The sequence below is a fragment of the Peromyscus eremicus genome, chromosome 7 (assembly GCF_949786415.1).
Source record: "Peromyscus eremicus chromosome 7, PerEre_H2_v1, whole genome shotgun sequence".
In the NCBI taxonomy this organism is placed as follows: Eukaryota; Metazoa; Chordata; class Mammalia; order Rodentia; family Cricetidae; genus Peromyscus; species Peromyscus eremicus.
In genome coordinates this window covers 81,009,448-81,032,048 of record NC_081422.1, presented here as the reverse complement: position 1 = coordinate 81,032,048, position 22,601 = coordinate 81,009,448, and the positions used below count along the sequence as shown (strand labels likewise).

At 40.9% G+C, this 22,601-nt stretch overlaps 1 protein-coding gene across 4 annotated transcripts in view; it reads right to left on the bottom strand.

The window, feature by feature from the left end:
* Window positions 1-1,672: 1,672 nt before the first annotated feature.
* The window catches only part of LOC131915246 (cytochrome b5 reductase 4), a 58,904-nt gene continuing 37,975 nt past the window's right edge, over window positions 1,673-22,601 (bottom strand). Inside the window, exons 10-15 of one of the 4 annotated variants that reach the window (XM_059268326.1) lie at window positions 13,948-14,088; window positions 12,546-12,698; window positions 10,661-10,811; window positions 10,007-10,093; window positions 6,319-6,483; window positions 1,681-2,268 (exon numbers count right to left, since the gene is read on the bottom strand). In XM_059268326.1, the coding sequence (XP_059124309.1) occupies window positions 2,214-2,268; window positions 6,319-6,483; window positions 10,007-10,093; window positions 10,661-10,811; window positions 12,546-12,698; window positions 13,948-14,088 (752 nt within the window). In that variant the 3' untranslated portion in view covers window positions 1,681-2,213. Of the gene's footprint in view, window positions 2,269-6,318; window positions 6,484-9,533; window positions 9,684-10,006; window positions 10,094-10,660; window positions 10,812-12,545; window positions 12,699-13,947; window positions 14,089-22,601 lie in introns of those variants that run through there. The other 3 variants (XM_059268325.1, XR_009380300.1, XM_059268327.1) reach the window with 3 other exon arrangements.

Sequence of the window (22,601 nt, the reverse complement as noted above, 5' to 3'; positions counted from 1 at the left end):
GACGCCAGAAACACACCCTAGAAAAAGGCAGCCTCTTGAACAAAGTGGTACTGGGCAAACTGGACATCTGTCTGGAAAAATGCAGGAAACCAATTCTAACCAGACAGAAGGCTTTGACTTAACATCCGAGGAAGACACTGGCAGTACAGGCAACGCTGGGCAGGAAATGAGAGCAAGAGCTGCCAATGGACTGCACAGAACTAAAGATTCTGCACAGCAAGCAGAACCATCAGCAGGGACAGGACAGCCGACACAATGGGAGAGGACAAACCTGTACCAGCCACTTCACTGACAGGGGATTAATGTCTAGAGTATATAAAGAATTAAAGAAACAAACAAACAAAAAAACACCCGAAGAGCAAATCTTCTAGTCAACAAATGGGCAAAAAACTGACAGCGGTCTGATTCAGACTCCATCTTGGGAACTACTAGTGTGTAACCTGATACATGAGCAGGAATCATCCAAAGGGTGCTCCTTCTTTTGCTCTACAGTACAAAGGAGGAGGAACAATGAAGAGACACAGCAGAGGGGAAACGTCTCTTCAAGTGACTGGAGCAGGACTGCAGGAGAAAGAAAAAGGTTAGAAAAGACGCAACATAAAGACACTCGTGAAAGAAAGTTAACTGACATATTACCAATGAATTACTGAAAAAAAATAAAAAAGATGGTACACACTTCCTTCCAGGGTTAAAGGATGGCGGGGTCACAAGGAGCTGAAGTCCCCGTGAGCAACAGGGGCTGCAGCTGAGCCGCTGGACTCCTGCCTTGGAAGAGGAAGACACAGGAATAACGGGTTCATCCAGCCATTTGCCAGCAGAGGCTTCACAGGCAGCATGCTGGTCTTTGGGAAGCTAATGCTGCATTATTGTTAGTTGGCCATTCATTCCGAGATGGTAGCTATTTACAAAACCATTCATGGAAACCAGGGACGCCTCCCGATGCTGTCTGTATAAACACTGCTACTGCATGGATTAGCACACAGAGTGGTGACCATTCAACACAGCCCTCTGAGAAGCTCTGGACACTCCCTGCTCAGTTCCAGGTCTGAGAGCCCAGAGGGCTCCCTGCTGATCTGCCAGCTGCTGGGGAGGCAGCCAGCCTGGAAAGAACCATTGAGGACAGAATGTTCCTCCTCTTCCCAGCTGGTGTGGATGGGCTGCAGAAGGATGAGTGATTATCTCAGGCCATGGGCTGGATGCCACACTTCAATCTTCGCTGATACCTCTGGTCTGGGCTTAGAAACAGTTGTTAATGTTCTGGCAAGCTCTTTCTACACCTAGTTCCAAGATGCAAGTGTGAAGCAAATTCCTGTATTTTTTATTGGTATCTTAAGATTTTTAAAATTGTATTTATTTAGTGTCTGTGTATGTGTGTGGATGCATTGCCACTCTGCAAAAATGGAGAATACCTCACAGGAGTCAGTTCTTTTCATCCACCATCTGGGGCTTGGAAAGTGAACTCTACTGGGGTCTTTAAAATCTCCTTTAAACTCAGGCATATAGCACACACCTGTAATCCCAGCACCAGGAGGCAGAAGCAGGAGGATTGCTGCAAGTTTCAGGCCAGGCTGGTAAACATAGCAAATTTCAGCCCAGCTGAAGCTACAAAGTGAGACTCTCAAAACAAATACATAAATAAAATTCCCTTTAAGAAAGCCACTCCATTTGTTACATTTCAGCCACATGTCCAACACAGGGAATCAAAGTATGAGAGAATAATTTTATTGTACTCTGTATCAATGCCATGGACACCCACAGAACTGGATCACCAATAGTTACAGCATTCCATGTTTTAAGATTAATAAGGACATACACCAACAATTCCTGAGTAAACAGTGCAGTGTACAATTTTATCTCTATTGCTCAGAAGACATCTTGCAGCATAGAAAGTGATCCAATGATTGCTATCCTGTCATAAAATAAAGGTGTTTACTGCAGAACAGTGATACAATTGCAGTGGGAAGGAAAACTTGCAGTTCATAACAAAGGCTCTTGTATGCACCTGCTGCCATGATTGACGTTCCAGGTCGGGCATCAGGAGTCAAGTAAGTCACGGTACAAAACTAAACCAAGTTACCTGTACTGAAGACACATGACTTCATTCCAGAAATGGAAGCCTGGTTAACCTTTCATACATACAAAACTTCTTTTAAAAAAATCCTAGGCAATCACAAATATAAACTAGTTGAATAAAAGACAATGGCAGCTTTCCGTTATGCTGTAAAACCATGGATCTCATCAGTGGAAAAGTTAAGATCATGCAGCAACCTGAAAAACAGAAAGTGTATGATTTTTAGGGAAAGTGTTTACAAATAGAGACATGAGATCAAAGCTTGCCAACATACCCTCATTTTCTCAAGTCGTGTTTGGTTTTTAAAAACACAATAATCACACCGGAAACTTAACAATTCCTGAACAGCACTGGATAGTTAATGAGTATTCAAATTATCAAGTTTCACAAATGCCACTAAGTTTAAATGATTTGAGTCAAGATCCAATTATAACTCACTCAATGTAAAAACAAGCCTTTGGAGACATTTGATCTCTAAGATCCTTCTTTCCCTTCTGCCCCCCCCCCCCCCTTACACACACATACACACACTCTGCAGTTTACTGGTTGGAAACCACGGGTTTTTACTGTGGATCCCTACAGTCTTCTCCGCTGCACTCTCATGGCATTCTTCAGTAGCATGGCCCTGTGTCCTCTCATTCCTCACACATAATGAGCGGATGGAGACTAGGACTTCATCACATCCAGGTTTAATTCTTTCTGGCTACTTTATACAGAGTGTTGGTACTGTAAGAGGCACAGAAGACATGGTGCCTCTCTTATGAGATGCTGGCACCCACTGGTGATCTATGTATGAAATTCTAAGAGTCTACTTCCATCATTCTTTCTTCATTGATCAACTGAAGGATTCCAGAAAGAAAACCTGCTCTGTGGCTCTGTAGCTATCCAGCAACACGCTCACAGACAAAAAGGCAGAATAAAGGAATATAGTTCATAGAGAAAAGGCAGAATAAAGGAATATAGTTCATAGAGAAAAGGCAGAATAAAGGAATATAGTTCATAGAGAAAAGGCAGAATAAAGGAATATAGTTCATAGAGAAAAGGCAGAATAAAGGAATATAGTTCATAGAGAAAAGGCAGAATAAAGGAATACAGTTCACAGAGAAAAGGCAGAATAAAGGAATACAGTTCATAGAGAAAAGGCAGAATAAAGGAATACAGTTCATAGAGAAAAGGCAGAATAAAGGAATACAGTTCATAGAGAAAAGGCAGAATAAAGGAATACAGTTCACAGAGAAAAGGCAGAATAAAGGAATACAGTTCACAGAGAAAAGGCAGAATAAAGGAATACAGTTCACAGAGAAAAGGCAGAATAAAGGAATACAGTTCATAGAGAAAAGGCAGAATAAAGGAATACAGTTCATAGAGAAAAGGCAGAATAAAGGAATATAGTTCATATAGAAAAGGCAGAATAAAGCTTTATTTTCCTTCCTTTACTCGACAGTTTTAAGTAAGTAGGAAAACATACTGCTGAAATACACTTCAGCTTGAAAAGTCCTACAAATAGAGACTGAGACCATAGAAGTGGCTGCTGAAAATAATCATTATTTCTTGAGCCCTTTCTGTGCAGAGCAGGAGCATCCACACAAAGAGCCCACATAGCACAGGGTTAGGGCACTGCAGTCAAGCCTCTCACTCTGGGAACCCACCCTATTTTTCTAGACATGTATACTGTCTCTCACAGGCAAGGGCTTTACTGTAACCAGACAGCCTACTCATTTGAATGCCTTTAACACATCTGTTTCTCTCTGCCCTTTTCTACTTTCTGACTGCATTTTTTTGGGGGGTAGTTTGTATGTGGTGCCATGAATGACAATGATAAGCAAATACTCTAACACTGAGCTACATCCCTATCACCCTTCTGGTTTGTTTTGTCTTTTGCGACAAGGTCTACTTAAATAGCTCAGGCTGTCCTGGCCTCCAGAATACTGGAATTACAGGTGTGCACATCAATCCCAGTTCTGACTGGTGTTAGCCATCATTTGTAATAGGTCCTTTATGACCACATGGCTCTGGTCTCCTCAAAACACAGACCCCCAGGTGACAGCACCTGACTCTATCTATGGTGCTCCAAGTTGTATTTCAGTCAAATCTGTCTCATCACAGGACAGTGTGAGCCTCTAAAGTTGAGTCTACATATCCATGTCTTCAATGCAAGGTAGTGAGTGGATCAACGCATGTTATTGGCCAAGGAATTCTAAATTGTTTGATTTTGTTTTTTAAAGTACAGTCTTCTAAACCTTTATTACACAAATTGCCAAGTGCTAATGAAATGCAGAGGGTATACTGAAGGGACTGGATTTAGGCCTGCCATAGACACCAAAGTTAGCATACCCTGACCACCCTCATGTAAAATGGCAGTGTATTTGTGTCCTATGTACGGACATCTCCTAAGATACTTTCATTTACCTCTGGATTAGTTACAATAAATGAAAAAAATGTAAATGCTATATAGCTCTGCTGTGCTGCCCAGGGAGTGACGACAGCAGCTTTGCACACGTGCAGCACCAGCACAATGTCTAGAGTATTTTAATCCATGGCTCCAGGGGACCTGGAGAAGACGGAGAACTGACTTCTGTGCAGCATGTAGCAGACATGAGATGAAGTCTGGAGGTCCTAAGAAAGGATGGCAAGAAGTTGATTTTACAGAACAAAACTATGATAAAATAAGAGCCTCTTGCCATTCTTGATATGAAAGACACATTAGCTGGGCATGATGTATTCCTTAATCGCAGAGGCAGAGGCAGAGAGGCAGAGAGGCAGAGGAGAGGCAGAGAGGCAGAGAGAGAGGCAGAGAGAGGGGCAGAGGGGCAGAGGGGCAGAGGGGCAGAGGCAGAGGCAGAGGCAGAGGCAGAGGGGCAGAGGGGCAGAGGCAGAGGCAGAGGCAGAGGCAGAGGCAGAGGCAGAGGCAGAGGCAGAGGCAGAGGCAGGCATATTTCTGAGTTTGAAGTCAGTTAGGGCTACACACTGAGACCTGGTCTCAAAAACAAAGAAAGACGCACTCCATTAAGATGGTAAGGACAAGACATCAGGGGAATGAGTCTGCTCTCAAAGTCACAGGGAGACTCTATGAAATGAAAACACTGATCTGGGTCAAGTCACCTTGACGGGCAGCTTGGTGTAGCTGGCTCAGGCTAGGTAATCTCAGGGCGCCACGGGGCATGGTTAAGATTCTGCTGAGCCTCCTAGACAAGCCAGGTCAGCAGTGCAGGATTAGTTTTGAAGCAACATTTAGAGAAGAGCTGAGGAGATTACAGTTGCTACAGCATTTAAAAACACTACAGTCAGGACAACCTGCTCTTTAATGTGCAGATCCGGTGTGCAGAGGAGTGGCTATGATGTGTAGAAACAAAGGAACAAAAATGAGGAAGGCACAGCCCCAAGCTCGAGGGGCCACCAACAAGGGGGAGGAGGGGAGATGTACAGGATGGGGGTGCGGATCCCTCTGTGGTCATCTTTCCACACTGAAGGTCTGACGTTTCCATCACCTAACCCTATCACTGTAGCCTACAAACTGCTCTGAGACACCTGGGCCAGAGCTCTAATGCAGTGAGAGGGTAGCACTTAGCCTTGGTTTCCTACAAAAGTAAATGCTTCTTAAAAAATCAGAGTCAGGGGTTTTTGTAAATAAATTTTGCAATAAAATAAGACTCAAATTATCTAGAAAATGTTAGGTTTATACAAAACAAATTTAAGGAGAACTTAAAATCTAAAAAATCCAGCACTGGGGGCATTTAACCAAATATTTTTAAGTGTCATTTTAGAGAATCAGATCATCTAAGGTGGTTTTCATTGTGTGGTCAACTAGGGGTCTTGCTCACTTATGTCGTACAATCTAACACCTTCATTTTGACTTGCTACCTGGATGGATCCCTGTAGTTTAGTCACCAACTTCTACACAGCGCAGAGAGTAAAGATGGAGAGCCACATTGAAATGAAAATGGCTCACTCAGTTATTTACATTAAGTTGGTAGAAGATGAGATCAAGAGCCCAATGTCCCAAATGAGACTGTGGCACTGATCTGGGGACTGTTCATACTGACAGCCATGGGCAGAGGACACTAACTGCTGGCTGTTATCCAGGCCCCAACCCCTGCTCCTAGTATGAAGACTGGAAACGCCACTATTTTCACAGCTACCCCAGCTTTTTAAGTGTATGCTGGCACGGCAGGCAGAACCAAAGGGCTTGCTGAGTGCTCTCTATGTGAGCTTCCACTTCAGACTTCCAGCTCCCTGACTGCGCTCACCTTATGCCCTCATCTGTAAATGGTGTTGGTCCACAGATGCAAAGGAAGACTCTGGAGTTCTCTGAACTTCTTTGCAAAAATTCAGAGAGAAGAGCTGGTGACACGTGTCCCTGTTTGCCATTCCATTCTGAAGAAGGTGCTGAGAGAACAAATTCAACATCAAATCTAGGACAAGAAAAGAAAAGAGAGTTCTCAAAGTCTGTCATTTCAAACCCACTACTGTCTTCTATGGCTGTATTTCCAATGAACCTTTCATTACAATCAAATTGCTAAGCTATAAAATCAGAGTAAACAGGCTCTAATCTGCAGCGGATACCCATTCCTAACCTTCATTTACTAGTAGGCTTTTTAAAGAAGCCTAGCCAACCAGCGGCATCATTTCTATAAGCATCTACTGAGACAATGGTGAGATACTGAGCTCCCTATGTACACAGCATACACTTATCATGCCTTTCATACTTGTCACAGAATGGTCCTTCCCTACAGTCTGGTACTCAATGAACAAAATGAAAAGGCAGCACAGGTCATTTAAGGTCACTGTGAAGGTGCTGCTGTCCTTCACCCAGAGTGGGGGCAGGTCCACATCTCTTTCACATAAGAACGGATCACTGGGCTGGGTGTGCTGGGGCAATCTGCAGACAGCACAGAAATTCAAAAAGTAATGCCTGTTCTTCCCTTGGGCATAAAAACAACCTGTCCTTTGTGACCCATTCCTGAGCTGCCAGGGATTCCTTTCTTTCTTGCTTGATTCCAATGGAGAACTGAGGGTGCTACCAACATCAAATGATGCTGCCGGGACAGCATTCTGTGCTGAAGACTTTGGTCAGAAAGTATTCCCAGCCTGAGAACACTTTCACCTGTGACTCTTCAGTTAGGGGAGTACAGAAGAACTTCTCACCATGTCCAACAGCAACAGCTGGTTAAATAAATTATGGTATGTTCACAGACAGAACACAATGCTGTTATCATTAAAAATCATGGTACAATACAGGGCTTCCCAGGCCACACTTCTGGCATTTTGAGCCGTTCCTGGCCTTTAGTAACTACACGCCAGTAGCCCCTCTTTCTCCAGCTGGGACCATCAAAAACAAAACAAAAACACAAACACAAACAAAACAAAGAAACAACAACAAACTCTCCAGGAGCTAGAGAGATGGCTCAGCAGTTAAGAACACTTTCTGCCCTTGCAAAGGACCCCCCCCCCCCCATTCTTTCCCCAGCACCTACATGGCAGTTCACAACCATCTGTTATAGTCAAAAGTTTTCTCCAGACCGCCTGGCCGTACAGTCCCTCAGCCATTTATAAAATAATCATTCAAAGGCTTAATATTATTTACAAACTTATGGCCATGGCCTACGGCTCAAGCTTCTTGCTAGCTAGCTCTTAAATCTTAAATTAACCCATTTCTATTCATCTATAAGTTGCCATGTGACCGTGGCTTTATCTGTGTGCTATTACATGCTGCTTCCTAGATGGCAGGATGGTGTCTCTTCTGCCTCTGCCTTTCTTCTTCCTGTCTCTCTCCTTGGATTTCCCACCAGCCTCTAAGCTGCCTTGCCATAGGCCAAAGAGCTCTATTTATCAACCAATCAGAGCAACACATATTCACTACATACAGAAAGACATCCCACAGCAATCTATAACTCCAATTCTAGGGAATCTAATGCCTTTGTCTGGCCTCTTTGGGCACCAGTCACTTATGTGGTACATCTACATATATGCAAGAAAAACACTCATACACATAAAATAAACAAATCTTTAAAACAGTAACAACGAAACCGATCTCCAAACCGAAGCATCCCTGAGGATGACGGATGCACCAGGGGCCTCGGGTTAACAAAACATATTCTATGATCAGATACACTAAATGAGAATCACTCAGCTGCTAGGTTCAATCATAGGCAGGAGTAAAAACAAATTCTCAATACTTCAGCCTAAGCAACCAACAACCCAATTATGAAGACCAAAACAAAAACATGTTCACAGGTACACGTTCCTTCATAACAGTTAATTAAAATTAACTCTTATTAACAGGCTAAGGGATAATGTCTGGACATTAAAATAAATCTCTTAAATTTTATAAAATTTCTCTTTAAGGAACCTAACAATACTTCTGTCAAAAATTTACTAGAAACATTTATTTATTTTAAAGCCTACCCATGTCTGTTTAAAATCTTTTAAATGTTTGGGAAAACAAGGGTTCTAGTACAGCAAACCATTCTCTCCTTTATAGAGGGCCCATTCTAACCCATTCTAACCCCTCCAGAGAGGGCTCCGCAGTTCCCAGAGCATTTACATGGTCTCCAAACTTCACAGCTGTGGGGTGAAGCAAGCAGGCAGGGCCACTGTTTGGATCTGAAGATAAAGGCATAGGCAACGATGCTAAGCAATTTTTAAAGAAGAGTTCAAGTGATCAGGTTTATTTTTAATTAATTTTTAAAAGATTATTTATTTGTTTTGTTTGTTTGTTTGTTTTTCGAGACAGGGTTTCTCTATGTGGCCCTGGCTGTCCTGGAACTCACTCTGTAGACCAAGCTGGCCTTGAACTCAGAGATCCACCTGCCTCTGCCTCCCAAGTGCTGGGTTTAAAGGCATGCACCACCACCTCCTGGCTTAAGATTTATTTTTTATTGTATATGAATGAGTGTTTAGCCTGCATGTACCTCCATCCATCAGGTGAGTGTGGTGCTGTGGAGGTCAGAAGAGGCATTGGATCCCTGGAATTGGAGTTATGGATGGTTGTGAGCCACCATGTGAGTGTTCTACAACAGCAACAAGGGCTCTACTCACTGAGCCAGCTCTCCTGCCCCTGAAGCAGGAAGGTTTAAAGCTGAGGACATGGGAACTAGGGTTTGGTCTACAGGCTTCCTGGTCAGTGTTTACCAGTGTGAAAGCTTGGAATTTGGTTATCTGTATTTCTTGAATTCATTCTTAGCTGCCTCCCCAGAACAAATATGCCCAGGCAGAGGCTTTAGCCAGGTTAAGAACAGTAGTGCTTCAAGGCTAAGCATGTTCAAGTCACAGCCTTAACTTATGAGCCATTCACTCAAGGAGACAGAGGATTGTGGGAAGTAATAGAGAGCAGAGCAAAGAGCCCCACTGACAGTCAAGGACCTGAATCCCCAGGCCTAGGGATGGTGGCGCTAAGAGCATTCGGGCTTTTCAAGGACTGGTAACTTGACTTTTATGACACTATATGAACATAAATAATCACCTCAGATAGTCTGTGAAGCTTAGGAAGTCCTGACATTCTGAGAAATAGATGACTGTAGAAATGCTTTAGAAAGTATGGTGGCCCGTAGCTCAATGTTCTTGAATCTGTACTGCTTGCAGCTGCTGCCTGTGCTATGCTGTTTCCTTCTTTCTGTAACGACACAAGCTCTTGCTGGGCTACTGTTTCTCCTTGAGTTCAGCTGGACAAGATCTGCTTTCTACTGATAATGCCAGCATCAAAAGAAAACACGTGACATGGCTGTAATACCCATAACTCAGTCAACTCAAAATGAAGACTGCTGCTGAAAGGGTGAGCCAGGCATCTCCCGCACAGGCACAGAGATGTCGCTTCCTAGAGACCCAAGGGACTCCACAGCAGTCAGCAATGCTCAACCATGCTCCAGCTACTGGCACACTTTCTTCAACTGCCCCAGGATAGAGGAAAATTGAAACTTGAGTTAACAGCTTCAGTACCTTTTATCTTTAAGTGCCAATTTCTCTAGTTGGCATCTCCAAATTATATCATCCTCTGTTTTATTGAAGAACATCAACTTCGCCTTCCTTAAAAAGAAAAAAGGAAACCTCATTTTACAGTCACTATTACATTTAAAAATATGCACATGTGGAAATGAACTTTGTGAGTGCTTTTAGGTAGCCCAGATTATAAACCAACCAGTATATGGTCAGCAGGAGAGGAGGAGGCAGAGTAACAAATGACAGAGGGCTATGAGAGCAAGTGAACTAACTGTCCACTACAATGAATGCCTGGCACTGGTGAACTGCCCATATACAATGAATGCCTGGCACTGGTGAACTGCCCATATACAATGAATGCCTTGCACTGGTGAACTGCCCATATACAATGAATGCCTTGCACTGGTGAACTGCCCATATACAATGAATGCCGTGCACTAGTGAATGCCCATATACAATGAATGCCTTGCACTAGTGAATGCCCATATACAATGAATGCCTTGCACTAATGAACTGCCCATATACAATGAATGCCTTACACTAGTGAACTGCCCATATACAATGAATGCCTTGCACTGGTGAACTGCCCATATACAATGAATGCCTTGCACTAAGAAGCCCCCAAATAACAGTCATCAGAAAGAAGGGACATACCTGAGGCTGGACATGGAAGTCAAAGCGTAATTGAGCACATTAACCATTGGCGTGAAGCCTGTTCCAGCTGCCAACAAAAAGAGATCTTCTACATCCTGGAGTTTAGATACTTTAAAATTGCCCTCAGGACTGCTTACAGAAACAAAATCTCCTAAACAAACAAATGAAATAAACAAAATCAGAAAACAAAACAACACAAAAAAGCTAGAAGGGAAACAGGGACAGAGCACTGATGAGTGACAGGATGGCTACTCCACCTGTGAACGCCACATCAATCTACAGAGTTTGAGAGGAGTGTCAGAGGCCATCATCAGATATCCAAGTATGTTGGGACTCTACCACCATAATCAGACTAATGAGCAATTAATACAAGGTAGGTAGAGAATAGATACTTGCTATTTACACACTGGTTAGTAACCACAGGGCCAAGCTTAGCAGGAGAGAGACCGGAAACAAATGTATTCTAAAGTTGTACATTGGTAGTGGCATAACTCCTCCACTAAAATTTGAAAAGACCTATCAGCTGAAACAGGAAGAGCCTTATGAGCTTAACTCCCATGAAAACAGCAAGATCAGAAACCAACTGTACTTGGGCAGTTGAAAAATGAGTGCCCAGTTTCTGTGGTGATCAGTTGACAGGACTGTACATCCCCCTCACAGAAAAACTGTACATGCCCCTCACAGAAGAATACCACCACCAGGGGTACATTCAGAAATCTCCATTGTAACTTGAAAAATAAAAAAACCAAAACTGTTCATTTGAAGTTATTTCAAATACTGTATCTTAAAATGTTTGGGTCTTAGAATTTCTTTGGCTTTCCACCACAAGATAGTAATAACAGTACTAAGGGACAATTACACTATAGGATTTCTAAGTTGACTTTCAGAAGTAACATTAAGACTTCAGTGACAGGCTGCCCTGCTGCCCCAGGGTGAGCTGATGCTGACAGAGAAAGAGGAAGGACATTTTTGCCATTAAGGCAAAAGGTATCAAAAGGAGATAGAGAAAAATGAGAAAACACAGAGGAAGGGTTAGAAACAAGAAGGAAAGTGTTTGCATCTTCAGAGACATGAGAATCTGTTATCCAGTCTTGCTGGCTCTATTTCCTGATAGCTTAGCATGTGCCAACTGTCATGCTAGGTCTTGGAAATAAGACAATTGCTACCTGTAAATGTCAAATCTTACAAACAAGCTGTGTGCTTACTCTTACAACAGAGCATGAGCCACTGTTAGCAAGTGATTCAGAGAAGGAGGGCTTCATATTGGAAGTGCCATTCTGTTGACTCTTTAGAAGAAGGAATACAACAAAGGAAAGGCTGATGGGCATTCGAGATGAGAGTCCTAGAGGAACCCAGAAACGAGGATAACAAACTGAGGCTGCAGGGAACACAAAATCTAGAGCCTAGCAGTCCTTGTAAGCCTTGCAGGGGAACTGAGCAGAACAGGTAAAGAGGATCCACCCACCAGAGGCTTCAAAGTGGGGAGCAGCTAAAAGTAAGTCTATCCTCAGAGGCACTTGGAGAAGTTACTGGAAAATGCAGATGAAGAGAAAGACACCAGTTAGAGCCATGTGAGAGATCAGTTAGAGGACAAAACAGAAAGGCTGGAGGCTTGCTTTCAGAGCACAGGGTTGGGAGGAAGGACGACATCAAACTTGGCGGCTGACTGGATTGGGGGAACGAGCAAGTCTCCAGAGCAGGGCAGAGATGAACAGAGATGCTGCAAATAATGAAGACAGAGGACATGGAGTACCAGACGAAGAGAAGATGACGTCCACTGCAGACATGCTGAGGTTAAGATACAGAACATACTCCCACAGGAGCTAACAGAGGGTCTCTGATCCACTCTATGGTACAAACAAGGCTACAAATCAACATTACTGACCGATCTGAAGATGATCAAGTTCTGGTGTGAGGAGTCCATCAGGATAGATTTTGATCAAAAAGTAGATGTACTTATTTGGGGGAAGAACTGGTTCTTTAAAGTCTGAGAGTAAGGACTCAGACACGGGTGTATATGGCTTTACTATTTCTGCACCTGGAAAAAAAATCAAAACAAAGAAAAGTGTAATACTTTTAAAAAGCTCTTAATGAACATAAAACAAAAATTTTATGATGTTATCAGTGTGTGTTTAAAATTAATGTGTATATGCCTCCAACAAGATGCTCCATATCCATGTTTCAATTCAAGGCTATAATTTTAACAAACCAATGCTTAACCACTGTACAGACAATCTTTTAAAAACTAAGTATGATCTATAATAATGAATCTAGGTAGACATATAAGGTTTGTAATGGGCCACAATAAAATGGCATCAAAAATTTTCCATGGAAGTGTTAATAATAAAGACAGAACAATTCTAAATATAAGCACATATTTAGCAACAGTTAGTGGTCACCAATGAGATCACTAGGGAAAGAAAGGGAGGCATTTCATTTTTAATTTTACATATTTTGAATTGTATAATGTTCTATTTTGGCACCTGAATGAAAGGAACAATAATCCAATGATCTCATGGGATGTGTTATTTTTTAAAAGTAAAATGAAAATAAATTATATAGATTTAACCAAATTCTAAAGAAAAGAGTCACCAAACATTTGAAAGACCAAAATTTCACACATGACTCTAATTTCTTCATATGTAACTTAAAGCTCATGGGTTAAGAACTATGCTAAGGAAGACAGCAGCTCATGAATGGCAATCGGCATTAGTGATGATGAAGAGAAAAACCTAACAGTATTATCAGGAAACATCACCTACACCAAATCCCAGCAGGGAGTCTACAAGATGGACCATGCAAACACAGACTGAAGTAAGGATTCTGCAGCTTCAAGAGGCCAAGAAATGTTGGCTATAGTAATAATTGGGGTAAGTGAAATAAGTAAATGAAGATATTTAGGATGAAATAAGGGAGAAAGAATCCACACAGCAAGGAACACAGTTTTGAACATCTTCACCTGGCAGCATATATAAGGAAATCATGTGCAATTATTCTATAGACTCAATCTCATAAGTGGTGCAGCCCCTAGGAGACAGCAGACACATGTCTGTTTCTCGTGGTACTCCCTGTGGTACTCCTGTGGAGGACTATGGTGTGCTCACTCCCTCTTGCCCACTGCAGGCAATCTGCTCCAGGTTATCAATAGCAAAGACAGTCCTGACACTCCTGTATCCACAAACCCAGAGGCTTCCTGACATTAAAGCCAGGTGCCCAGAAAGGTCAGTAACTTAGATGACTGTGCAAAAGAACATGTCCCCCATCCTACTCCAGCCTAATTCCCTTACCTGTGACACTGAGCTTGAGGTAAACATGTTGCCCAACTGGCACCTGAAGGTGAGTACTTGGAGGCAGCATCAGACAGAAAAGCCTTGTATCATGAGTAACATCTTCCTTGGAAATTAATTGGCACTTTCTATAGTACAAACCTGGAAGGCAATACAACTAAGTCACTAAATGAAAACCAACACTCCACTCTGCTCTTTCAGAACTTCAGTTTCATTAAAATGCCTACACAGCTCTAAAACGCATTAACTTTACAAGGCTATTCTTATTTCATTTTCTAAGATAGTTTATAAAACATATAAACAAATCTATAATTTGAAAAAAGGAGAATAATATAATAATTTAACAAAATGAGTGTTTTTCTTCGTTCCTGTAACAGCACATTAAAAACATATCTCAAGAAATTAAAATCTGATTTCTTCTTATACTTGTTTTGTAAGTAATTCCGTATTTCAGGCTTTATATTTACAATGATATTAACTGTACATATGAAAAATATTTGATAAAGATGGTCACATTCTAAAGTCTTTTCTTTCCCAATGAAAAAGATTTGAGAGTTATGTACTTGGAATTTAACAGTACTATCACTGTCAAGTAGGCTTAGCAACAACTCTGATGAAAGAAAGAAAAATATATGTCATTCTATGCTTGTGTATATGAATTGTACATACACATGAATCATAAAACATCCTGTTTAAATGATTAAATAAAAGATAACCTTTTACTAAGTGACAGATGAAGACATATATTGATTTCAGTGAAAGGAATCAAGCATTTCTATAAATACTGGAAATATTTTAATAACTACGCTTCCAAAATAGTTTATACTACACAAAACAATTAACATTTATTAGGATTAGTTACAGAAATTCTAAAACATTGTCATTTATAAATTCTCTTTTGACTATAAAGAGTATACCCCCAAAGACTCACAATGGTTTATCTCCTCTCTCAGAAAATAGTATTTACAGAATTAGAATTGATTAGTAATACATTCATTCTAATTTTTTTCTCTCTTTCCCTCTGTCTTATCTAATAGTATGTAACTTGGTGCAGAAAAATTTATTCCAGATCACAGGAAATGAAGGGCCTCTAAACTAGCAATCAATGTTTAATGGAAAACTAGAATTCATACACAACAGTAGTTCTCAACCTGTGGGTCATGACCCTTTATGGGTTGAATGATCCTTTCACAGGGGTCACCTAAGGCCATTGGAAAACATAGACATTTATATTACAATTCATAACAGTAGCAAAATTACAGTTATGAAGTAGCAATGAAAATAATTTTATAGTTAAGGGTCACCACAACATGAAGAACTGTACTAAAGGGTCACAGCAGTAGAAAGGTTGAGAACCACTGTTGTAGATATTTCTTGGGCCCCATATTGAGAATACAACCAAAAACTCAGTTGTTATATGTCCAAACAGTAAAAAATTATACATAAGCCAAAAACTGTCACATGTAATGTGTTCTGTATTGATCTTGAAAACATATCATACATTGAGATAGCCGAGGCCTATAGCCCAACTCTCCCCTCTTTTCTTTATCCTCACCTATCACATGTGAGGTTTACACAGGGATGGATGGATGAACCCAGATGTTCAAACTCATCCAAGTTCTTCCATCAACAGTCCTGGGTACTCCTTGGATACAACTAGATTTGGACCACTGGGCAGGGAATTTCAAGGTTTCAGGTCCTGGGAGAATGGTGTTGAAGAACAGAAGGCAAAGTCCAGGTACATACACCTTAGCCTTGTACATTCCTGCTGTGGGATGTCTTTCTGTATGCTGTGAATATGTGTGGCTCCCATTGGATAATAAATAAAGCTGTTTTGGCCTATGGCAAGAGAGCTTACAGCCAGGCAGGAAATCCAAGCAGAGATTAACAGAGAAAGGCAGAGTCAGGAGAGATGCCAGCCCGCCACTGAAGGACCAACAAGATGTCAGCAGACCAGTAACTCCATGGCCACGTGGCAACATACAGATTTATAGAAATGGGTTAATTCAAGATGAAAGAGCTAGCTAGCAAGAAGCTTGAGCCATAGGCCATACAGTTTGTAATTAATATTAAACCTCTGAGTGATTATTTTATAAGCAGTTGTGGGACCACAGGTGGGAGAGATTCGTCTGGACCTTGGGCCAGGTAGGACCGAAGAAACTTCCGGCTATACATTCCTCCTATGTGAGGAAGGTGTAACCAACTGGAAAACAGCCTTATGCACTCCTCAAGTGAGGAAGGCACTGCACTCCTCAAGTGAGGAACCCTGGGCAGGTGCCTTCCTTTCTTGCCTATCCTAAGGGCCACAGTTCTTCCATCTAATTACGTATTATGTATAGCACATGTCATCCTGACTTTACTGATGGATGGAAACTACTCATCTTTTGACTTGCAAATTTCTATACTTGCCACAATGGATTTGCTAAAGTACGTACCCTTTCTTCAACTGTACTTAACCCACTAGGGAATCTAGGTTACTGTGACATACAGACTTCTCACATTAAGAGCATGCATACAGAATTCTTACCATTCAACACTACTGAAATAATTGCATCATTTAACCTACAAACTGCAGGCTTAGTTTCATATGACCTTCCTCAACATAGGCCCTACAACTTTAAAAAAAATTAAGACTTTATCTTGCAGTAGTCCTGTGGGGCCAGACAGGATGAACAGCATGGAGCTGTGGTGCAAAGAGATGGATGTAGAGCAGATGGTACAAACTACTGTGGGGACAACAGCATTTCTCACCTGTCAAGCTTTGGCTTTGTAAGAATAGATGATGACTTAAGAAAATGAGCAGCTGAAATTAATACAAGATGGTAAAACAAAAAACTTCTGTTCCAAGTACCTAACCTTTTTTTAAATAAAATACATATAATGTTGGCATACTCAAGGTAACACTGAAATACTGAGGATAAGATGATAATTGAAGAATATATATATATAATATATATGTGTGTGTGTGCGCGTGTGTATATACATATATGTATATACAATATATGTATACATATATACATATACACATATATGTATATATACATATATATATAATTTTGCCTAATATTGAAAAAAGTTGTATTTTTCATTCTGAAAAACTAGGATTTCATAAGCTAAGCCAGAAAACACTGGAGAGTCTCCAATAGAGGAAGAACAGAGCTGCTTTGGACTGAGGGTCTGCACTGCCCCAGTCAGGCCAGCTTCTCACCCTTGGCATACTTTTAAATCTTCTGAATCTTATTTTCCCACTGGAAACAGAGCCCAATATAAGTTTAAAAGTCACAGGGCTTCTGGTGAAGATGGGAGACATGAGATGGGACATGAATAGGCCTTTGCAAGACACTCGAGGACCAGAGCAGATGATTTAGTGTCTTCCCAGTCAGTGTAACAAGGTGCAGATGTACAGACTATCCCCTCCAACCTCTGCGACTTCATACTGTTCTGATCACATTTTCCCAAAGCATTCTTTGTTGTTATCTACATATTTTCTCATCTCCTAATTTACAATCTTTAATCATTCATTCCTAATAAAAATTTCTTGAACCAATGTACGTCTTCCAAGTTAGACATTTAAAAATGTAGTTTATAGAAAATAACCCAAAATATACTAACATAAGCTATTTTAAAATATATAGATATTAAAAATATACAGATATAAGTGCCTAAACAAGTCCATGTCCCAAACACCCAATTCCTACACATCCAGCACAGCACACTCCTGTTAGAAATTGTCACCGTTCTACAGCAGTGGTCAGCCTAGCTTCCCCTTGCTCTGTCCGTTTCTAAGGCAGTAACCAATGAGCAGTGAGACTGACTGCAGTCAAAATGTTCTCAACATACAAGACAAACTACTCACACATGTCGAGACTGATAAAATAACTCATTCATGAGGTCATTAGCATTTTATTACATACTGAAGAAACAAAAGCTGAAGTCTTATACACATTAAAAAGAATTACTGAATGTATTCTGCTGTTCATTATTCAGCCTTTCCACTAATTTTGAAAAGGCTTTATTTAACTTCTTTGTTTAATGTTATTATTCTAAATCAAATCATTCACAAATAATATGAATATAAACACAATGCATCTTCAAGCACTAAGAATGACAAATGTTATAAGCATATATCCATTTACACATTGGGGTAAAACATGATTAAACCAAATGATCAAGAGAGTGAGAATTTTCTTAAATGATTTTCAAATTAGTATTATTAAGTTGATTCCTCTTTGTTTTAACTAGTATTGTTAAAAATATATTCCTGTCTGGTTTTCTACATTTTGGTGACAAACCAGCTCTTAAAAAATACTCCTACAGCCTATTAATGTTTTCCTACTGCAAATGGATGGAGGGAGCTGCTTCCTTCAGCTATGGCTTTAGATTTCAATCCTGGCTCTAAACCTCGGGAAAATCTTTCTCAAAGGCTAGATCCAACAGAACTTTGGAGAACAGAGTCTGTGGCAAGACTGTTACTAATCTGAGTCCTTTGATGCCTTCCTGTGCCAACACTGTTTTACTGAAGGGCCAAAGTCATTTCAGTCCTAACTGTTTAAACTGTTTACACTGTAACATAGCAGGAATTTCTTACTTATAACCTCATTGGTTTGTATTGTTCTGATTTCATAGTCAGGTAATTCTCATGGAAAGGGAAGCAGGCTAGCAAGATGCCAGCGCATATCCAAGTTACCTTGTAAACAATGGCTTTTCGCCAGCTAAGTAGAGAGTGACAGGGTGAAACATTTCCTGCTACTCACAGAATTTGCTCATTTCTAGTCATTATGAATGTTTTCCAAGGTGACAGAGACGCATAGATGCACAGGAAAGGGCTGGGGAGGGGACAGTGGCTCTTTCTACAGCTGCAGGGTCCAGGCCCCACAGGACACCTGAGAGAGACGACCGCTCACCATATCCCAGAAAACATCCTTACAGTTGTATACTCCTTTGTACACATGTGTCAGCGGCTAAGAAGCCCTGGTGAAACTAACAGTAAATATTAGCAATTGCATATAATTGAATCTGACCTTAATTTAAGATTTAAGGGGTGTGTGTATGTGTGTATGTGTGTGTGTGTGTGTGTGCAAGTACATAGGTATGTGTTAACCTAAAGGCTCACACGTGGCTGTTGACATTTCAAAATTATGACATGATTAAAAAATATTTTCTCTTAAGACCAATTTTCTGGGTTGTTTATTAACAGATCTTTAAAACCTTCCTTATCTGGTGATCAAAGTCCGTATTACAGGAAAAGGCAAATAAATAAAACATGAGATTAGGACTATAAAAAACAATAGTCCTCAATGTGTCCATGCATGCATACAGGCACATACATGTGCATAAACATACATACAACTATTCATTCATAATCTTCATTCTGGGGAGAAAAGCGCAGTCAGAAGCACCACACAATATGAAAAACATTAGCAACTGCATCTGGAGCAAAGGTAAACAATGGATAATTTCCATTTTCTGATTCAAGTGTTTGACTGTATCAGAAGCTTTGACAGCAATAAAGATTTGCCATGAGAACACACTGTACTATAGGTTTTTAACTTACATGACTGTTTTCAAACTAAAATTCTTTTACCTAAGAAATACTCTAATCTTAAAAAGTCAATAACACACATCAAAAAACTAGGAACCATATGGTGGTTGCCTTGTAAATGCAAGGTGGACTGACAAAAAGTCAATAATATATTGGCGAGATAAAAATTCAGTTTCACTACAGTTTAGGTCATGATTTAAGAAAGGGAAAGGAAAAATTGTCTTTGCTCATTTGTCAAAGAAAATGGTTGCCTAAACATTGAGCTATTTCCAAAGCAGGAAATCTACTGTGCGCCACCCCCAGCTCCAATGTCATGCAAGAGCACGGCTGAAGTTTTCCTGCTTGATTCTCCTTTCTTTTCTTTTTTTAAATTTGAGCTTTCTTTTTTAATGGTGGCTCGGGACTAAAAGAAACTTATAGCAGAGATAAAAGAGTTCACAGAAAGCCTCAGGAAATTACAGGGAAAAAACAGTTCAATGACTGTCATTCTATCTTCAAATGGAGGTCAGCCTTGGTTTTCAGAATCATTGATTTTTGACTAGGCTTTTATCAGGCTGGCTAGGACTTTTCAATCACTAGGTAGTCAGATAATCCTGGACAACAGGCTTCATTCTCTTAGGAGCTCTTTTCTCTTGGCAGTGTCCGATTCCGATTCTCTGCTGGATTGCAGGATCATGCCATATCTTCTGTGATCTTTTCCTACCTAATACCATAAAGGCTCACATCACACACACCTCCTGTTATGGCAAAATCGAGTTGTTTTAAACTGTCCCACATAATGCTTAAATTCCCCCTGTAACCTGTACAATGCCGGGCACAAAAGAGCCAGTACGTACGTGCAGCTTTCCATCACACATGCCGAAGAGTGTTGCTTTTGTGAAAGCTACGGATCCCACTTTCAAAACACTTACGTCCGCCTTCTTCAGGTAGTCACTCAAGATCAAATTCACCTGACTGCTTACTTAGGCTCCCTTCAAGTGTGCTGTGTTTGGACTACATAATTCACCCTTGTTGGCTTGTTTCTCCATAGGAGTCTCTCTCATTTGATGTTTATATATGTTCTCGTTCCTTCCTGGGAATGTAATTTCTGCTTCTGCTTCATAGCACAGTGTCTAAATCAGCCTTCAACATAGGACATCACTCAAAAAACAGGATGTCTACTACAAACACATTACCCACAAACATAAATCTGTAACTGAGAAATAATAAAGAAGATACTGGTTTTTGCCTCCAGTTTCTGACACAGAGCTCCTACAGCTCTAGTTCTTAAAGTCTTTGTAATTTCCTAAGTGATGGGTATGTCTGAGATAGAATTCAAAATCACTCGGAATGTCCAGTGGGATAGGGTCTCTCCAGGAACCCCAAAGACAGAGTTTGGAAAGCCTAAAGATTGCTGGACACATGGGGTGCCCAGAGAGGGGCGCAGCTACAGACGGCATAGAAGCTCCATCCCTCTTCTCACAAGCCTCTGGGTCCTTTAGAATAAATGCATAAATATAAACGCTTGTCTGAGTTCTGCGAAACACTCTAGCACTTTTATTTTTAATCCAAGGTAGGGGTAATGAAAAATCTAATGTCAGTTTGTTAAGTACAGAATCTGGGAACTATGATGGGCACCTGAAGTTTGGGAAGTTTGTGGGACATGCCCTTAAACCGTGGGGTCTGCACTAGCTCCACTTAGTGTCAGAACTGATTTAGACTCTAGGATACCCAATTGGAGTCAGTAGGTAATCGGTTGTTGGTGGGGACAAATTCCCACACATTTTTAGTTCTGTGTTGAATAATGAGAGTAAAAAAAATTAATGTGACTTTCCATAGCTTGTAATAATTTTAAAAATTAAAAGATGGTTAGTTGAATACAAGGAGTAACCATCCAAACCCACTAAATGATTGCCATAGACTGTGCATGCATGCTTGGTTGTTCATAAATCTACAAGGCCAGACCGAACAGGAGAGATGAAAATAATAAATGCCGGGAACCAACGAGGCAAGCAGATGACCAGCAACGGACTCAGCAGACCTGAGAAAGTGGAATCCTAAGCCAGAAACGTAAGCAGCATCAGACTGGCACTTTTTTTTTAAAAGATTTATTTATTTATTTTGTATACAGCATGTATGACTACAGGTCAGAAGAGGGCACCAGATCTCATTACAGATGGTTGTGAGCCACCATGTGGATGCTGGGAATTGAACTCAGGACCTCTGGAAGAGCAGTCAGTGCTCTTAACCTCTGAGTCATCTCTCCAGCCCCAGACTGGCACTTTTTAATAGAAAATCCTTTAATGCTCTGAGGCTAGCAGGATCTACCACTGCTAACATCAGAGTCAAGGTAGGACGAAAACATTCTGATTAAAAGTTTAAGGGGCTCAGGTACTCTGCCACCCCCTTAAACTCTCTCCTGCTTAACACAGCCATGCAATGGGCCCCCTCGAACCCGAACAAAATAGTACAAATTGGCTCTTAAAAAAGTAGCAGAGGGGTTGTGGATTGGGCATGCACTAGACTAAACTGTGTCCTCTCAATGACAAAACTGTAACACCCAGTACCTTGGAATGTAATCACATTTGAAGACAGGGTCTTTTAAAAGGTACTTAAGGTAAAGTGAAGGCAATAGGTATCCCTTTCCAGTAAGAGTGGTGAGTGGCGCCCTTTTAGGAAAAGCTAAAACACACACACACACACACACACACACACACACACTTACACAGTGACTGGACTTATAAACTTATAAACTCCACAACTGAGAGAAAACAAATTTCTGTTCTTAAGCTATGTGATCAGCAGTCATTATAGTGCCTTAGCTAACTAAGATAGTATTCTAGGAAAAGGAAAAAAAAATGAGGAAGAGAAGGGTGAGACTAAGTCACCTTTACAGAACTGCAGCCTTTTTTTTTGCAAACAAGGCTTCCAAAAGACCGTGTGCAAGGGAGAATACTGTTCCCTAGAGACTCACAACCCTGGCATCAAACTTTTCTCAGAGAGAACACCCAACTGCACGGGGAATACATGGGCAACAGCCCAACCCTTCATGCACAGCTGTTAATCAGCTGAAACATGAGCAGACATGAGAATCAGAACTATCAAGACAGCATCCGGCACGAAACATCAAAAC